The sequence below is a fragment of the Hemitrygon akajei genome, chromosome 19 (genome assembly GCF_048418815.1).
Source record: "Hemitrygon akajei chromosome 19, sHemAka1.3, whole genome shotgun sequence".
NCBI lineage: Eukaryota > Metazoa > Chordata > Chondrichthyes > Myliobatiformes > Dasyatidae > Hemitrygon > Hemitrygon akajei.
This window is the reverse complement of record NC_133142.1, coordinates 73,705,089-73,724,622: the sequence shown is the minus strand read 5'-3', so window position 1 is coordinate 73,724,622 and position 19,534 is coordinate 73,705,089. Positions and strand designations below refer to the sequence as shown.

Genomic DNA, 19,534 nt, shown 5'->3' with positions numbered 1-19,534 from the left:
TTGGGTTTTGCCTGCACTGCACTGCCGCTACAAAACAGCAATAAACCTGATTCTGGAGGCACTTGCACTAGAGGCATTTAAAATGCTTTTAGATAGGAACATGAATGTGTGGGGAATTCTGACCGATTGTTTCTTCCAGAGTGAGTGGGATGGAGTGAATTCCGTAGACAGAACAAATTAGCTTATCTCAGTATTTAATTAGCTCCTCAGTGTGGGCTGAAGGGCTTCTTCCTGTGCTGTACTTTCTATATTCTGACAGATCCAGGATTATGTTCCCGTTCCATCTTTTCTAGATCGGTTTTCAGAGCCTGGAATGGTAAATGGCAACATGCTCAGACACACCGGCCACTGCATGTCCAATCAAAGGTGTACCGTATATTTTCAACTTGTACGTCTTTTTTACAATCACATGTCACAGTTGGATACTAGAAACATCAAGTTTTGCAGGACTATCCCATCAATGAGTTCTCAACAGCAATGGAGCTGGACTCATTGCGTGCCATTGTTGTGTGTTGTCTGGGCTTGTGTACCACTGGACAGTGCATGGTCCAAAAAAAGGTGCAACTCACCCTCTTAGATGGTTTTATTGTGGTCACAAGCCCATTCGGACATTGGTAATAGAGAATACAGCAAGTCCAATTCACTGTTTCTTTGGCAAAGCCAACGGCGGGGGAGTTGCATTAAGATGGTTCTGGCGAGGACTAGGTCTGGGCAGTTGGGTCACCTGTTGTAGTCACCCGGGGATAAGAGGCACCAAGACAGTGTGGAAAAGACTTCTGTGGGCACAGGAAACCGCTCTGGGTTGGGGGATGGACCCTCCAGTTTGTCTGCACTCCAGTGTTTGCTCGGTGCTACCCTCTGCTGCTTGCTCGGTTTTGACCTCCGATGTTCACTTGGTGCTGCCCTCTAGTGTTCAGTCAGAGAAGAACAAGCTGGACCAGCTGCTTTAGACGTTGTTCTGAATTCGTAATCATATGTGCTATTTGAGCTGTGTGGTGTGCTGTTGGTAACATGTTTAGCACATTGACAGTGGATGAACACTTTTGTTTGGCTATATTCATGTGCAGTACTGTGCAAAAGTCTTAGGCACATGTATATAGACATGTGCAGAATTGTATTGTTTAATGATAATAGAACTTGAATTTAAGACAAAGGAAGTGAATTAAGCCATTCAGCCATTGAATCTGCTCTGCCATTTGATCATGGCTGTTTTATTTTTCCTCTCACCCCTAATCTCCTGCCTTCTCCTTGTAACCTTTGACAGCCTTACTAATGAAGAAACTATCACCTCCTCTTTAAATATACCCAATGATTTGGCCTCCACAGCTGACTACGGCAATAAATTCCACAGATTCACCATCCTCTGGATAAATAATTCACCATCTTTCCAGTCCTTTGAGTTCTGCTGCTAGTAACCCTTGATTTAACCCTAGACGAATCATGACCAATTAATCTATTAACTTGTACATCTTTGGACTGTGAAAACTCATGTCCATGGGGAGGACAAGCAAACTCCTTACAGAGGATACTGGGATTGAACACCAATGCCCTAAACTGTGATAGTGTCGTGCTAACTGCTACTCTACAGTGGCACTTTTTATTCATTTTTAAAACATATAAATGAATTCTCCTCAGATTGCTCAATCAAAATAAACATAATACTTTCTCTCCAAATAAAGGATCAGTGTGTCTCAAAAAGGAGACAGCTCTTCTTACTAAGTCACATGGATTGAGTCTTTTCTAATTACCTCAGTCTGTGACCTATTGATTTCTAGAAGCCAGTACAAAGCAGGTTTGATTCTTCCTTTGAGCAAAGGCAGCAGTAGGTATCAAATATAGCTAAATGTAGGATTAATTAGCCAAGAAAATCAAATAACAATCAATTCACCAATTAGTAGGACAATATTTTTCTGGATATCAGAAATATGAAATGACGAATTGTTTTGAATAAGCTTGGTTAAATCTTGCAAGCCACTATCAAGGTATGCAAGTGTAAAAATAACCATGAGTGAGCTGCTGGAGACAGGGAGGTTTGTGCAAACAGTGGAGATTGATCTCATGGGACACAAGGTTTTTATATCCTGGTAAACCTGTTAATAGAATTTCTCAGGTTAATAATTAAAATTTAGTACCATTCCCCTTTCCTCAAAACTGCTTTTTAATTTTTTTTTCTTCAAGTACTCATCTTATTTCTATTCAGAAACTTTTATGGTATTTCACTTTCACTAAAATTCCCTGTGCTTTGCCTTTGATATTATCTTGAAGGGCAGGGTGGAGGATTGACAAATTTATTTCAGAATTTAGTGGCAATCAGGGATTAGAGAAGGAGTCCTGTCGAAGGGTCTCGGCCAGAAATGTTGACAGTGCTTCTCCCTATAGATGCTGCCTGACCTGCTGCGTTCCTCCAGCATTTTGTGTGTGTTGTTTGAATTTCCAGCACCTGCAGATTTCCTCGTGTTTGCCTTAGAGAAGGAGGTAGAGTGAATGTAGGGTGCAGCTGTGTGGATCCATTGGAAGCTTGGTGGGTTTGGTGAAGACATGGAGCCTGCAGATAGAAGAAATGTACATGAATTCTGCAGATGGAGGGATGAGCATAGAAAAGGATGGGCTGCCAAAGGTTCATCAAAAGCTTGGGAGGGGTATTGGTTCCAAGTTGTTGATAATGTGATCAAAGCAATCTATTAGTAGGCAAATGAAATGGGAATGGAGGGAATGGGTAAGGGACTGGAAATAATTGGCAGATGGAGAAGCACTGGCCTCCTGGAACCAACAATTCCAGCATACTCTAGAGATGAAAGAGCGATATAATGCAGTCTCTTTGGTATATTTCCATAACCAAGGCAGTTTCTGGAAATAGTATTGATGTCTGGTATTGTTCTAGTTTGTTGGTGTGGAACTAGGAGCGAGTAAGAAGCATGGGTATATATAAAATATAAAACATTATGTTTTATTTTAGTTATGGACCACTATTTTGCATTATTATCATGCTCTTTCCTAAATGACTCCTCCAAATCACAGTTTTGAAACATGATAAATTGAAGTGGGGCAATTCACAGACATTACACCTCAGTTAAAAAAGGCAAATTTTAATAGTTAATGAATAAATTTCTCTACTTCTGTTAGATTTGTTAAATACTTCGGTAGTTGAAGCAAAGAAGTTTCTGCGTATCTATTCAAAGACAGTAGTCAGGGAGACGGAATTCCACACAGATGGCAAGGCAGACGTCATTTGGAGCTACTCGGGACACCATGGAGCCAACCTTAAGCTAGGGGCCTCCTGGGACAGCTGGTGCCTGTGGAAACCACCAAAGACGCTTGCTCTGGGTCTCTCCTGCTACGTTCTGAGATTACCTTAGGGCAACATATTGGGATGTTCGAAGTTAAGGACACACAACCTAACTTGCCAATTTACAGAGCGACAGCAGGTACAACTAATTTAGACTTGATGGTATCTTCTTTCTTATCTTAATAGAACTCCAATTCCTGACCAAGTGATAAGTGTATGTAACAAATGGCTGGTGTTAAATGATGCTAAAGGAAAACAATCAAGTCTCCTGAAAAATTGAACAGAAATCTATTTGTATTTAGAGAAACAGTGCTGAACAGGCCCTTCTGGCCCAGAAGTTCAAAGTTCAATTCCTACACCCCAAAGGGTAATGGTGCAGTTCTAATTGCGGTGTCCCAGAGAAAATGATCATCTTTCTGTTTCTTTTCAAATTCCTATTCAAGGACATCATTATTATGATCACTACCCCCAGCTGAAGTTCTATATTCTATTCATCGGGGGTACTGTGCACAATTTAGATACTGAGTGCCAGTAACCAGAGATTTGAATCCCATCTGTATATCGTATAACTTTCAAATACACAAACTAAAGCATAAAACACACACACAATCACACATTACGCAGACACATTAGACACTCACACATGCAGACATGTGCACTTATTACATGCTCACACGCGTGCACAGACACACACTCATTACTCGCTCACACACACTCTCTCTCTCTCTCTCTCTCTCTCTCTCTCTCTCTCTCTCTCTCTCACACACACTCTCTCTCTCTCTCTCTCTCTCTCTCTCTCTCTCTCTCTCGGAATCAGAGTATATGAAATGCACCAAGTTGAGTCAAGCTTTTGGATAGTAGAACAGGGGTGAGAGATGTGTGATCTACAGCTGCATCAGTAAATAATATTCTTCTGTTCACAGGCACAACAAGCACACAACATTTACTCCCCCTCATCAGCACACAATACCCACAATCACATGCATGGGAAAAACAAATTACTAAACACATACACACCCTCCTCCTTCCACAATTCACTGTCCTCTCCTATTAGATTTATTTTTCTTCAACCTCTTCCACCTACCCTCTTCCTACTTTAACCCTCTCTCCCACCCACCCACCTTCTCCCTCACCTATCACCTTTTAGCTTGTACTCTTCCCCTTCCCCCACCTTCTCATTCTGGCTTCTGCCCTGTTCCTTTCCAGACCTGATGAAGGGCCTCAGCCTAAGACGCTGACTGTCGATTAGCCACCATATACTGGCTGAGTTCCTCCCACATTTTGTGTGTATTGCTCAAGACTTCCAGCATCTACAGAGCCTTGTGTCCACAAACATGGACATATGCATGTTTTGATTTCACTCCTTGGATCACTGTTGGCAATGAGTTATCCATGTCACCAGGTTCAGGAACAATTATTACCCTTCAACCATCAGGCTTCTGTACCAAAGGGGATATTGTATTTGCACGGTTTCTTGCCTTTTGCACATTGGTTGAACACCCAAGTTGGTGTGGATTTTCATTGGTTCTATTATGGATTTATTGAGGATGCCCACAAGAAAATGGAACTCAGGGATCTATATGGTGACATATATGTACTTTGATGGTACATTTACTTTGAACTTTGATCTGGGAATCCGAGACCACAAATCTGAAATTCAAAATTCTGTTATTATAGCATTATCTTAAGGTTTCATTGACCCACACGTCTTCTGAGAGTTGACTAAACACCCGTCCCTCATTTCATCTTCCCTGTATGTGCCATATTAAAACCAAGTGGGCTTTAGATTTGAAATTTTCTAACATTTTAACTACCTACTAAATGTAAGCATATTTGTGTGTAGAGGTTAAAATGATCTACATTTCTCTGTCACTGCAAAATCTCACTGAGTCAATAGCGGGTCCTATTCATAAATATTAATGCAGAATTCAATATGTTTGTGTTTTCATTGGCAAGGAGTGAGTGCAGGCTTCAATCCCTGTCAGAAAGGTAACTACTCCAACAACCCTTCCAAAGCTCTTTTGTCTGTGGGTTTTCCTGCTGTGATCAATGATGGGGGAGCCATGTGGCCTCGCTTGTGATATGGACCAGGATTCATCCATGCTTCTGGGTTGCCTGTTGTAGTTGCCAAGGAAGGAGATGCAGGAGATGGCTGAGTGCCTCTGGATTCCGCGTTGGGTGGTGGGCTAGCCACTCTTGTCGGCGCTGCTATCCAGTGTTCGCTCGGACAAAGACAAGTAGGCTTGCCTCTGTCTGCTGCCGCACTATGCAATATGAGGAACTGCTGTGGGCTGTTCTCACAGAAATGTGGCTCCAGGACCACATCCATGATCCTTCAGTTTATAGGCCATGGCACTCAGCTGCATTACTATTTCATATTAGTATCTTGTCGCTCTTGTCTTGTCCATACTGCACAAACTGCCGCCGCTGGGCTATAACTGTATGCTTTGCTACTATCATAATTACATTATATGTGTTAAAGAGGTCAACAAGTTAGCTTCCCTGGAGAACAACAGCCTGGAAGTGAAAACCCACTTCAGGTCGTTAAAGATCAAATGGAACCATTCTGGGTGCCCAGGCCTCTGGGATCACTGCACTAGAGAAAGCCAGCTAGTACAAGGGCAAGAGTCAAGTAACTATGGAAATTGAAAATGGTTTTGTTGAGCTGGTTTGATACATGATGTGGCTTAAAGAAAACCCAACTTGAATACTATACATGGAGTTCCATAACACACCTTAGCCCGTAATATCCATGCTGACCTGTAATCATCTCACTTACACAGACCTACTCTCTTCAATGGCTTGAAAATAGAAGTGCTTTTCTAGATACCTCGTAAATGTTGCAAGGAGATCCAGACAAGCAGTGTGTTCCAGATTTAGACACCCTCTGGATGAATACATTCTTTGTCAGACCCCCTTTAATTCTCTTCCGTCTGAATGTAACCTTATGACTTTCATGAGGAAAAGCTTCAAACCTTCTCCTCATCTCCTGTTGATGTCCCATATACATTCAATAGTCAAGTTATTAGGTACCTCCAGCACCTAACAAAGTGGCCATGTAGTGTATGTTTGTGGTCTTCTGCTGCTGTAGTCCATCCACTTCAAGTTTCAAAGTGTTGTGCATTCAGAGATGCTTTTCTGCACACCACTGTTGTAATACACGGCTCTTTGAGTTACTGCTGACTTCCAGTCAGCTTGAAGCGGTTCCTCTGAACGCTCTCATTAAAAGGGATTTTCACTCACAGAACTGCTGCTCACTGAATGATTTCTTCTGTTTTTCACAGCATTCTCTGTAAATTCTAGAAACTGTTGTGCGTGAAAATCTCAGAAGATCAGCAGTTTCTGAGATACTCAAACCACCCCGTCCAGCACCTACAATTGTTCCACAGTTAAAGATTCTGATGTTTAATCTGAACAACAACTGGACCTCTTGACCATGCACTGAGCTGTTGCCACATGATTGGTTGATTAGATATTTGCAATAATCAGCAGGTGTACAGGTGTACCTAATAAAATGGCCAATAAATTGCTCCATCCCAGACAACAATCTACTGAATCTCTGCCGGATACTCTCCAGTGCAACCCTTCCCATTTACAATCAGTGAATGCAGAATAACAAGTTTCTAACACCACAGCCAACCAGGAGAATGTCATTTTTCTAGAACTCTTGTATTTTCCCTGCAGCTTGGCAACAATTACAAGTGCAGAAATCAAACAGCTTTTATCAGCAGAATTCCCTCCAGGATAGTCCCACCCAACCATTCACCCAGAGGACATGGACAGCAGACTGGATGGAGAGCCAAGAAAGGTTATCCTTCATATGCTGCAGATTAATTGGAGTCCTGTACTGCTTGTCAATCAGACCTGTAAATGCAGAAGAGAGTCTGTCTGGAAGGCAGCCAAGCTGACTACCTTTTCATCAAAAGAGTCGCACTAAACTGGCAAGCAAAAAATAGCAGCTCACCACTCTATTCTCAAGTGAAAGCTGCTGCTGAAACAGTACTCCAGCCTTAGGCTTGAAGCCAACAAATCTAATTAAAAAGTCTAAAAATCACTGTACCTTGTGCACAGGCCACCAGCTGATTTTACCTACTGCTCTAGGGAAGAGAGGAAGACACCAAGCACTCCAGGCTAACAATGAACTTCAAAGACAGTCTGCATTTCCTTACTGATAGTCAACAAGGGCAAATTGTCTCTATTCATCCCCAGTTCCAAAGTAAATGCAAGAAACACAGCAAGAAGTTATTGTGGCAATAATGCACAGGAAGTTGGGAAATCTGCACAGAAAGAAGGCAAATCATTGGAAGAAAAGAAGATTAATTGGAGGAACAAAATGACCTATTATCACAACCCTTTTAATTGTTTCCAGTTTAAAATTATTCTGTGATGTTCTAGTCTTATCAGTGGTAAAATTCTGCCCATTCCCAATTTATGATAATCAGTGAAGAAGTTAGCACCAACTCTACTCTTAAATCTTGGTCTGCTCAAGATCTCTGGCTGTTTAGATTTTAACCCTACTTGGAAGTGTCTCAAGGGTCAGTTTTGCAACAGCCTGCAAAGAACTCTGCACCATTTTAGGACATGATGGGTTGTTACTGCCTGCAATGTTGAAAGAAAGCTTTGGATGTGCTTCCCTCCCACCATCGAAAGTATCTACATGAGGCACTGCCTCAAGAAAGCAACCTCTGTCAGCAAGGATTCTCACCATCACGGCCATGCCTACCTCCCGCAACTACTTTCAGGCAGGAAGTACAGGTGCCTGGAGCTCTGCGCCAGCAGGTACAAGACCAGCTGCTCTCCTTCACTGCTCGATTCTTGAACAACCCAAATCACCATCTCAGTACAGCTGACTATGACCATTTTGCCTTACAATGATCTTTGCTTTATTTCGGTTGTAATTGTATTCTTTGTTCAACAGTCAAGATCATTTAATGTCATTTCTTGTACACAAGTGTAAGGAGAATGAAACAATTGTTACTTCAGATCCGATGCAGCAAAAAAACCCCACAAAAGATAAAGAACACAATAATAATGAAAACATGCAATACTGTAAATATAAACACATAAGATTGCCTAAATAATAAAGAAGTGTTGGAATTAGTGGGTGGGGGGGGGGGGGGAGATATTGATCAGTCTTACTGCTTGGGGAAAGGAACAGTTTTTGAACTAGGTGGTCCTGCTGTGGATTGTCCTAATAGCCTCCTCTCAGAAGGGGTGTGACAGGAGTCCATGGGGAGGGTACTGTATGTGTGATCCTTCATGATGTTACTGGCTCTTTCTGGCACCTGTTTCTGTGCAGATCCGGTAGGCTGGTGCTAGTGATGCGTTGGGCAGTGTAGAGCCTTCCTGCCTGCCACAGTGCAGCTTCCATAACAAGCAGTGATGCAGCTGGCAAGGCGGCTCTGTACTGCACATTTCGGTATAATTAATGCTTAATTTATGATCTTCTTGTGAATGTTGTGTCTCTAATGCTACGGGTCTGTAATGCTGTGGTAAATAAGATTTTCATGGGATCTGTGCACGTACTTGGGCAGATGACAATAAAATTGACAAATGTTCCTGCTTCACCTTGTATTTTACACTGCATGGAGACCATAATGGCTGGTCATCACTAAGCCTTCTTTCTTTCAGCAAGAACATTAAAAGTTTTCATTAGGAGACTTCAGGTGAGCCACATAACACTTCATTAGGCATCTGCTATGGAGGCGCCAATGCACGGGATTGGAAAAAGCTGCAGAAGGTTGTAAACTCAGCCAGCTCCATCATGGCCTCTAGCCTCCCCACCATCATGGGCATCTTCCTAAGAACATCCTCAAGAAGATGAACCCCCACCATCCAGAACAGGCTGTCTTCTCATTACTACCATCGAGAGGGAGGTACAGGAGCCTGATGACACACACTCAATGTTTTTGGAAGAGCTTCTTCCCCTCCACCATCAGATTTCTGAATGGTCTATGAATCCATGAACACTAGCTAACTATTTTGCTTTCTTTTATTTTTCATGTATTACTGTAACTTATAATATTTTTTTACATATTACATTGTACTGCTGCCACAAAGCAACAAATTTCATGAAATACAGCAGTGATAATAGAGGCTGAATCTGCTTCTGTTTCTGAGAATACCAGCAACATCCAAGATGGCGGCGCGATGCAGCTTGCAGCGGCCACTCCGGAGCTGATTATCTGTTATTTGTGAAGTGGGGTGCCGTGCGCAATCATAATCGATTAAAAATGGATGTGGGAGCACGGAGGAACATCTGGAAATCTCCAGGAAGACCTTCTTCGTTGCTGCTGCTGCTGTGAGGTCCGGGACTCTGCTGGGAAGAACAGGCCCCCAGTCCTCGGGGTCACGTTGCCAATGGCCGTTGGCGGCGCCATCTTAATACGCTCGGCAGAGGATGGTGCTCGGAGAAGCTGTGCCGGAGGGGATGGTCATCAGCTCGGAGGTTCGATGGATTTAGAGTCCGCTGCGGTCAGGTCGCTTTTGGTGTGTGCTGCGTCTGCGAGGCTGGGTTCGACGGAGCTTTCATTGTGTGCTGTGTCTGCGAGGCTGAGTTGGGCGGCGCCGTGGAAGTCCATAGTGGGGGTACTCCCTTCTGCCGCCGGCATGGGATGGCGAGTCTGTCGGGACCCTGGGGACTTGTGGTGATTTCTTTTGAACTTATAGTCCTTTAACATCTTTGGACTATTTTTACTGTGCCCATGGTCTGATTTTTTATCAATTATATGCTATTGTTTGCACTGTTGTAACTACAACACACACAAAATGCTGGTGGAACACAGCAGGCCAGGCAGCATCTATAAGGAGAAGAACTGTCGACGTTTCGGGCCGAGACCCTTCATTGTAACTATGTGGTTTTGTGCAGGTCTTGTAGCTTTAGTTTTTGGTCTTGTTTTGTCTGGTGGGTTTGGAGCTCCTTTCTGGGAAACGCGCTAAGACGGTAGCGTGATATTAATATGCAGCAGCCTCTCCGGACTCTGGATTGGGGATTGCCAAACATCATGTGGATTTTCTGGTGTAGTCTGTTTTGTCATATGCTTTTGTGATATCATTCTGGAGGAACGTTGTCTCATTTTTTAACTGCATTTCATTTGTGGTTGCTAAATGACAATAGTCTGAATCTGAATCTGAACTTCTGGGCTTGACATCGCAGATATGTAGATAAGGTAGAACCATCATTATCATCAAATATCTGCTGAAGAGAGGTCTGGAAATTTTATCTTGCAGATACATTTGAGGTGAACATAGATCAGCTTTCATGCTGCTTCACAGGTTCTTCCTTCCCAAATAATCCAGAGAGATAAAATTCCCATTGCTCAATTCAAGCTTAATTATCGTTCAACCATACATTAATACAGCTAAACAAAACAGCGCCCCATGAGGCCAAGCTGCAGAACAATTATCAACAGCACACAGTATCGTGCACGTAGCAAACACCACAAACAGCACATATAATTATGAATTCAGAAAAACATACAGTCATAAAGAGAAAAAATGTAGCCTGAGTCCCTGAGTTATACAGGTCCAGGTTGTTCTTGCACCGAGAAAACCCACAGACCAATAATGGTACTGGGAGAACAAACTGAAAACTGGCACAATGATTAATGGAAAATCAAGTGACAACCTCAAGAAAAATAAAGGTCATTTACTTCAGCAATGCAAATATATTTTCCAGTCTTGCAAATTATTTTGTGAGTCTAATTATCATTTGGCATCCTGCATGTCAAAATGGAAATATCATGGAGGATGGAATGCCCCAAATTTATAGGAAGATCTCCTATGACCGAGGTAGTGGTTTCACTGACACAGGTCTTAAGGAAAAATTGGCTGACAACTGGCAGGTGGAATTTAATGCAGAGAAGTGTGAGGTACTGCATTTTGTGAGGACAAACACAGTGAACGGTAGGGCACTGAAGAGTGCGGTAGAACAGAGGGATCTGAGAATACAGATCCACCATTCCTGTCACAGGTAGGTAGGTCGACTACACCACACCTTGTTCCAATTCCAACCTCTCTCCTTCCGAACGCTGTGCTTTCCACTCCCTCTGCACCAATCCCAACCTCACTATAAAACCCGCTGATAAGGGGGGCGCAGTTGTAGTCTGGCGTACTGACCTCTACCAGGCCGAGACACAGCGACAACTTTCTGATACCTCCTCTTATTTACCCCTTGATCATGACCCCACTAAGGAGCACCAGGCCATTGTTTCCCATACCATCACCAACCTTATCAGCTCTGGGGATCTCCCATCCACTGCCACCAACCTCATAGTTCCCACACCCCAATTCCTGTTTCTACCTCCTACCCAAGATCCACAAACCTGCCTGTCCAGGTAGACCCATTGTCTCAGCTTGCTTCTGCCCCACCGAACTCATTTCTGCCTACCTTGACACTGTTTTATCCCCTCTTGTTCAATCCCTTCCCATCTATATTCATGACACTTCTCACACTTTGAATTTTTTCAATGATGTTAAGTTCCCTGGCCCCCACCGCCTTATTTTCACCATGGACGTCCAGTCCCTATATACCTCCATCCCCCACCTGAACAGTCTCAAAGCTCTTCGCTTCTTTTTGGATTCCAGACCTAACCAATTCCCCTCTACCACCACTCTCCTCCATCCAGCAGAATTAGTTCTTACTCTCAATAATTTCTCCTTTGGCTCCTCCAACTTCCTCCAAACCAAGGATGTAGCCATGGGCACCCGTATGGGTCCCAGTTATGCCTGCCTTTTTGTTGGCTTTGTGGAACAGTCCATGTTCCAAGTCTATACGGGTATCTGTCCCCCTCTTTTCCTTCGCTACATCGACGACTGCATTGGCGCTGCCTCCTGCACGCATGCTGAGCTCGTTGACTTCATTAACTTTGCCTTCAACTTTCACCCTGCCCTCAAATTTACCTGGTCCATTTCTGACACCTCCCTCCCCTTTCTTGATCTTTCTGTCTCCATCTCTGGAGACGGTTTATCTACTGATATCTACTATAAGCCTACAGATTCTCACAGCTACCTGGACTATTCCTCTTCCCACCCTGTCTCTTGCAAAAATGCTATCCCCTTCTCACAATTCCTCCGTCTCCGCCGCATCTGCTCTCAGGATGAGGCTTTTCTTTCCAGGACGAAGGAGATGTCTTCCTTTTTTAAACAAAGGGGCTTCCCTTCTTCCACCATCAACTCTGCTATCAAACGCATCTCTCCCATTTCCCGCCCTCACCCCATCTGCCCGCCACCCCACTCGGGATAGGGTTCCCCTTGTCCTCACCTACCACCCACCAGCCTCCAGGTCCAACATATAATTCTCCGTAACTTCCACCACCTCCAACGGGATCCCACTACCAAGCACATCTTTCCCTCCCCCCTTTCTGCTTTCCGCAGGGATCGCTCCCTACACGACTCCCTTGTCCACTCGTCCCCCCCATCCCTTCCCACCGATCTTCCTCCTGGCACTTATCCTTGTAAACGGAACAAGTGCTACACCTGCCCTTACACTTCCTCCCTCACCACCATTCAGGGCCCCAGACAGTCCTTCCAGGTGAGGCGACACTTCACCTGTGAGTCAGCTGGTGTGGTATACTGCGTCCGGTGCTCCCGGTGTGGCCTTTTATATATTGGTGAGACCCGACGCAGACTGGGAGACCGTTTCGCTGAACACCTACACTCGGTCCGCCAGAGAAAGCAGGATCTCCCAGTGGCCACACATTTTAATTCCACGTCCCATTCCCATTCTGATATGTCTATCCATGGCCTCCTCTACTGTCAAGATGAATCCACACTCAGGTTGGAAGAACAACACCTTATATGGGTAGCCTCCAACCTGATGGCATGAACATTGACTTCTCTAACTTCTGTTAATGCCCCTCCTCCCCTTCTTACCCCATCCCTGATATATTTAGCTTTTCTCCCCCTCCCCTTTTTTTCTCTCTCTGCCCATCACTCTGCCTGTTCTCCATCTCCCTCTGGTGCTCCCCTCCCCCTTTCTTTCTCCCTGGGCCTCCTGTCCCATGGTCCTTTCCCTTCTCCATCTATGTATCCCTTTTGCCAAACACCTTTCCAGCTCTTAGCTTCACCCCTCCCCTCTGGTCTTCTCCTATCATTTCGCATTTTCCCCTCCCCCTCCTACTTTCAAAACTCTTACTATCTTTCCTTTCAGTTAGTCCTGACGAGGGGTCTCGGCCCGAAATATCGACAGTGCTTCTCCCTATAGATGCTGCCTGGCCTGCTGCGTTCCACCTGCATTTTGTGTGTATTACGGGTAGGTAGTGTTGTAAAGAAAGCTTTTGGAACATTGGTCTTAAAAAATTAAGGTACAGGAGTTAGGATGTTATGTTAGAATTTGTGTACAGTTCTGGTCACCAACATACAGGAAAGATCCAATAAGACTGAAAAAGTTCAGAAAAAAAATTGCAAAGATGTTGCCAGGACTTGAGGACCTGAGTTATAGAGAGAGTGACAGAACTTTTCTCCTGGAGCACAGGAGAGGAGGGGAGATTTGATAGAGGTATACAAAATTATGAAGGGGTATAAATAGGATGCTTACAAGCAGGCTTTTTCCACTAAGGTTGGGTGAGACTAGAAATAGAGATCATGAGTTAGGGGTGAAAGGTAATATATTTAATTGAAACCTAAGAGGGAAGTTCTGACTCAGAGGGTATTTCGAGTGTGGAATGAACTACCAGCAGAAGTGGCAGATGCAAGTTTGGTTGGAACGTTTAAGAGATGTTTGGTTAAGTACATGGACGGGAAGGATACAGAGGACTATGGTCGAGATGTGGGTTGGGTTGCCATGGAGTAGATCAATTAAAGGGTCTGTTTCTGTGTAGCTCTCTTTGACTGTATGAATTCTTGATTTTTCCTTGAGCATTTTTTGGAGTTGAAAATGAAGAGAATTTTTGTGTGTTTATTGGAATTTCTTGGCTGTAGTTAGCATTACAAAGGTATTAATGAGTCCTACAAAATAACATACTAATGAATGCAACATGAATATTCAGCAGCCAAGTATTAGCATATTACCTCAGCTGATGACCTGGCTGCTGGTTGATTCAGAGAGGCATTCTGAAACTGCACCACACCCCATTTCCTGGGGGAGTCTGAATGCTGGAATTTGCTAAAAATATTTAGGATGTGGTTCCAGTTCGGACTTTTACCCTAGAACCATCGGAGGGAATAGGAAAGACTGCATATCACCAGTGCACATGACAATATAGACTGCCAGAAGCACTTTCGTGCTAGATTACAGGTGAATATGGTCTACACTTGGAGGTATTATGAATGCTACTCATTCCATGTGGGTAGCCTCCAACCTAATGACATGTAAATCAATTTCTCTAACTTCCAGTAATTTCTCCCCTTTACCACTCTCCATTCTGTTCCCCCTCTCACCCCTTCTCCTCTCCTCACCTGCCTATTACCTCTCTCCGGTATCCCTCCTCCGTCCTTTTCTTCCATGGTCCACTATCCTCTCCTATAGATTCCTTCTGCCTCAGCCCTTTACCTTTTCCATCTATCCCCTCTCAGCATCTCATTTCATCCCCCCCCCGTTCACCACCCACCCGCCTTCCCCCTCAACTAGTTTCACCTATCAGCTGTCAGCTTGCACGTTCCCCTCCCTCCACCTTCCTAATTTAGCTTCTTCCCCTTCCTTTCCAGTCCTGATGAAGGGTCTTGGGCTAAAATATAAGCTGCTTAACTCTGCTCCGTAAATAGAGCCTGACTTCTTCAGTGCCTCCAGCATATTATGTGTGTTCCTCTGGCTTTCCAGCACATATGCAGAATCCTTTGTGCTTGTATGAATGCTACTGTTGAGATGATGGAGTAACAACAGATTTGGGCCCTTTTCTGACAGCTAAGGAGGTCAGTGCCCAACCTGACATGATGGTGAGTCAGTGATCACACTTCAGCCCAAGAGCGTGTGTGTTCTGTGGTGGTAGCTGATGTCAGAACAGCAGCCCACATGTTAAAGCTGGCAAGTGCATATTATAGGTTAATATAGCACTGAGTGTGCTTCTTAAATCAAGTATCTGGGAACAGTGATGCTTATGGAAAAATCTAAGATGCAGAAAAGACAGCAGTGGGATGCTGTTAACCTTGGATCTCACAGCTACATTACTGCCATCTTCACCAGAGGGTGAAGAAAACTGGGAAAGTAAATGCATGCACTGTATTAAAAACAAAAGTAGCTATAAATAATATAAATGATTCGGAATATTTTGTATCAGTTATAAGATTTTAATGGGAACATTAAGCGTAGCACATACAACAGTACAGCACAGGAACAGGCCATTCAGCCCACAATGTTGTGCCGAACCAGCTAAAAAGCAAATCAGAAACAGCCAAACACTAAACGCTGCTGCCTACATAATATCCATACTCCTCCATCTTCCTTACATCTGTGTGCCAATCCAAACAGCTCTTAAAAGCCTCCAATGTATTTGTCTCTACCACCATACCGGGCAGTGCATCCACCACTCGTTGAGTAAAAAACTTACCCCTCATACCCCCCTTTGAATCTACCCTCTCTCACTTTCAATGCATGCCTTCTGGTATTAGCCATTTCAACCCTGGGAAACCGATACTCTCTGCCCACTCCAGCTATGTCTTTCATAATCTTGTAGCCCCGTGTTAGATCTCCCTTCAGCCTCCGGCGCTCCAGAGAGAGCTGCCCAAGTTTGTCCAGCCGCTCATGATAGCACATGCTCCCTAAATCAGGCAGCATCCTGGTAAACCTCTTCTGCACCCTCTCCAAGCCTCAATGTCCTTCCCATAGTGGAACTGTATGCAATACTCCAGATGTGGCCTAACCAGAGTTTTGTAAAGTTGCAACATTCTCTTGACTTTTGAACTCAAAGCCTTGACTAATAAAAGCAAGGTTAATGATGGGATTCCCTGAAATAAAGAAGGAACTGTGGTTAAGACTTAGAAATCCTCACTGAAATAGCTGACTTGTAGATGTCTATTAAAAAATGGGTGGAGTTGTCTCTTATATACCATGTTCAAGTTCCTGTCTGTTGCTGTATAGGGGAATGCTAGGCAACAAATTTGCAAATACTTGGTTACTTAATTCATAAAATTAAATTGGATTTCCACTGTCTGTCTGTGTTGAGGCACCCTGTACTAAAGGGCAAATGGTGGATTTTATGCAAATATAAGGCACCCTTATTAAAAACCAACTCTATCATTCACAGGGTTCCTGGTGATACATGACTTCCATCTTCTTAAGGCTAACTCTGAAAAGGTGGAAATATGTTATAATAAATGTCATCGTCTCTATAAAATTCTCTTGAAAGATCCATCAAAACATCATCTGGTTGAAGTGATCTCCTTCAAGTCATTGGAACCTGCTCATGATAACAGGTGATTTCAGTACATTTTCTGCGGTGACACCGTATTTACAGAATACTCACCATCAAACTCTGCAGGTCCCACTCCAACTATGATTATTGACATCGGAAGGACTGAGGCCTGTTTAATTTAAAGATGAGGCAGTATAAGTAATCCAATATTCTACAGTTTTTTTTCATAGCTAGGCATGAAAAATATTTTATGTTTTAAATAGGCTTCAACTATCACCTTCCAGCTATTCTTCCACTCCCCCCCCCCCCCCACCTTTTTATTCTGGCACCTTGCCCCTTCCTTCCCAGTGCTGAAGAATGGTCTTGGCCCAAAACGGCGACTGTTTGTTCATTTCTATAGGTGATGCCTGACCTGCTGAGCTCTGCCTGCATTTTGTATTTGTTGCTTTGGATTTCGAGCATTTGCAGAATTTCTTGTGTAACTGATGTTTATTTCACTTTTGTGCTAAAATACTAAACTATGAGTAGTGTAGCAATTGCATTATAGATCAGTAAATATGATCCTAAATGCAACAATGGCATTTTAGGATTTAAAACAACTCTTAAAAATTGGTAAATAAAATGGTAAGCAGAAGAAATGTTAATACATAGCCATCAGTTTCAAATAAAAATCCAATCGATTAATTCCTGTTCTTTATTCCAGAAATGCCGTATCCTTATTTAGGTTGGCCTTCACTCAGATCCAGATGCTATGATTACATTGAATCACTACTGTAGTTCATGAAGGCAACTTCCTCTCTTAAGTGCCTGCATTTTAGACTCTATGAATTAAAGGAAGCTTCACCCCCAGCTTCTTCTGTGCGTAAAGTTTCATCTCTCTGGTTTATTCTGTGGGTGAAAGTTTCATCCTCTCTCTTATTCTTAACCAACTACCCACGTCTGGACTCTATAAGTTAAAAGAGGCTTCATCCTCTGGTTTATTCGGAACTAACTTACAGTTCACATGTGTATTTCGTCTGCAAGATGTAAGTTTTGAATTTATTATTTCCTGATTAACGAACGCATATTTTTAGTTAGTGAATTTGCTGTGATTTCCTTATTCTCCAGGTGTACATTACCTTACCCTGATGCAATGAATCACAGAGGCTACCTGTATCTATCATTACAGAAATAAAGTTGGGGCAAGCTAAGCCTTTCCTTTTACACAATTCAATGAAATATTCATAATTTCAATACAAGAAAATTATTTCTTGACCATTGTTTATTGTTCTGTAGTTTAAAAATCTGATTCCATAGAACCAGAGAACACTACGGCACAGTACAGGCCCTTCAGCCCTCCATGTTGTGCTGACCCATATAATCCTTAAAAAAAGTACTAACCCCACACTATCCCATAACCCTCCATTTTTCTTTCATCCATGTGCCTGTCCAAGAGGCTCTTAAATACCCCAAATGTTTTAGCCTCCACCACCATCCCAAGCAAGTCATTCCAGGCACTCACAACCCTCTGTGTAAAAAAAACTTACCCCTGATGTCTCCTCTAAACTTCCCTCCAAAGAGAAAAGTCCCAGCTCTGCTAATCTTGCTTCATATGACTTGTTCTCCAAACCAGGCAACATCCTGGTAAATCTCCTCTGCACCCTCTCCATAGCTTCCACATCCTTCCTATAATGAGGTGACCAGAACTGAACACAATACTCTAAGTGCGGTCTCACCAGAGATTTGTAGAGTTGCAACATGACCTCTCTACTCTTGAACTCAATCCCCCTGTTAATGAAGCCTAGCAGCCCATAGGCCTTCTTAACTACCCTATCAACCTGCACAGCGACCTTGAGGGATGTATGGATTTGAACCCCAAGGTCCCTTTGTTCATCCACACTCTTAAGTAACTGATCATTAATCCTGTACTCAGTCTTCTGGTTTGTTCTTCCAAAATGCATCACCTCACACTTGTCCAGATTGAACTCCATCTGCCATTTTTCTGCCCAACTCTGCAGCCTGTCTATATCTTCTTGTAACCTTCGAAAACCTACAGCTCCATCCACAACTCCTCCAATCTTCATATCATCCACAAACTTACTCACCCATCCTTCCGCCTCTACATCCAGGTCATTTATAAAAATCACAAATAGCAGGGGTCCCAGGATAGGTCCCTGTGGCACTCCACTAGTCACCGACCTCCAGGCAGAATACTTTCCTTCCACAACTACCCCCTGCTTTCTTCCTTTAAACCAATTTTTTATCCAAACAGCCAAGGTTCCACTTATCCCATGCCTCATGACTTTCTGGATGAGTCTCTCATGTGGGACCTTGTCAAATGCTTTGCTAAAGTCTATGTAGACCATATCCACTGCCCTACCCCTCATCAATTTCTTTTGTTACCTCTTCAAAAAACTCAATCAGGCTCGTGAGGCACGATCTTCCCTTCACAAAGCCTTGCTGACTATCCATGAGTAGACTGTACTTCTCCAAATGCTCGTAGATCCTATCCTTAAGAATCCTTTCCAGTAGTTTGCATACCACCGACGTAAGACTCACCGGTCTATAGTTCCCAGGTTTCTCCCTATTACCTTTTATAAACAAGGGAACTACATTTGCCATTCTCCAGTCCTCCGGCACTTCCCTGCAGCCAAAGAGGATTCAAAGATCATGGCTAATGCTCCTGCGATCTCTTCTCTCAATTCCCACAACAACCTGGGGTGTATCATATCCGGCCCTGGGGATTTATCAATCTTAATGTTTTTAAGAAGATCCAGCACTTCTTCTTCCTTAATCTCCACATTGTCCAGCACACAGGCCTGCTCTACTTCGACTTCATCCTGATCAAGATCAAGATTCCACCTCACACACTTTTAAACTGATGCCCAATCTACATATAAGAAGACATTTTCACTTGTCATTAGGCCTCCAATATATGAAATGTTTTATTTCAGTGGAAACAGATGCTGACCCAACTCAT

The 19,534-nt window shown here is 43.4% G+C and overlaps 1 protein-coding gene across 3 annotated transcripts in view; it reads right to left on the bottom strand.

The window, feature by feature from the left end:
* The window catches only part of cpne9 (copine family member IX), a 627,771-nt gene that overhangs the window by 16,864 nt on the left and 591,373 nt on the right, over window positions 1-19,534 (bottom strand). For 2 of the 3 annotated variants that reach the window (XM_073072861.1, XM_073072863.1), the window contains one exon: window positions 16,687-16,744. The exons of the other annotated variant lie outside the window; for it this stretch is intronic. In XM_073072861.1, the coding sequence (XP_072928962.1) occupies window positions 16,687-16,744 (58 nt within the window). The remainder of the gene's footprint in view (window positions 1-16,686; window positions 16,745-19,534) is intronic. 3 annotated transcript variants of the gene reach the window in all.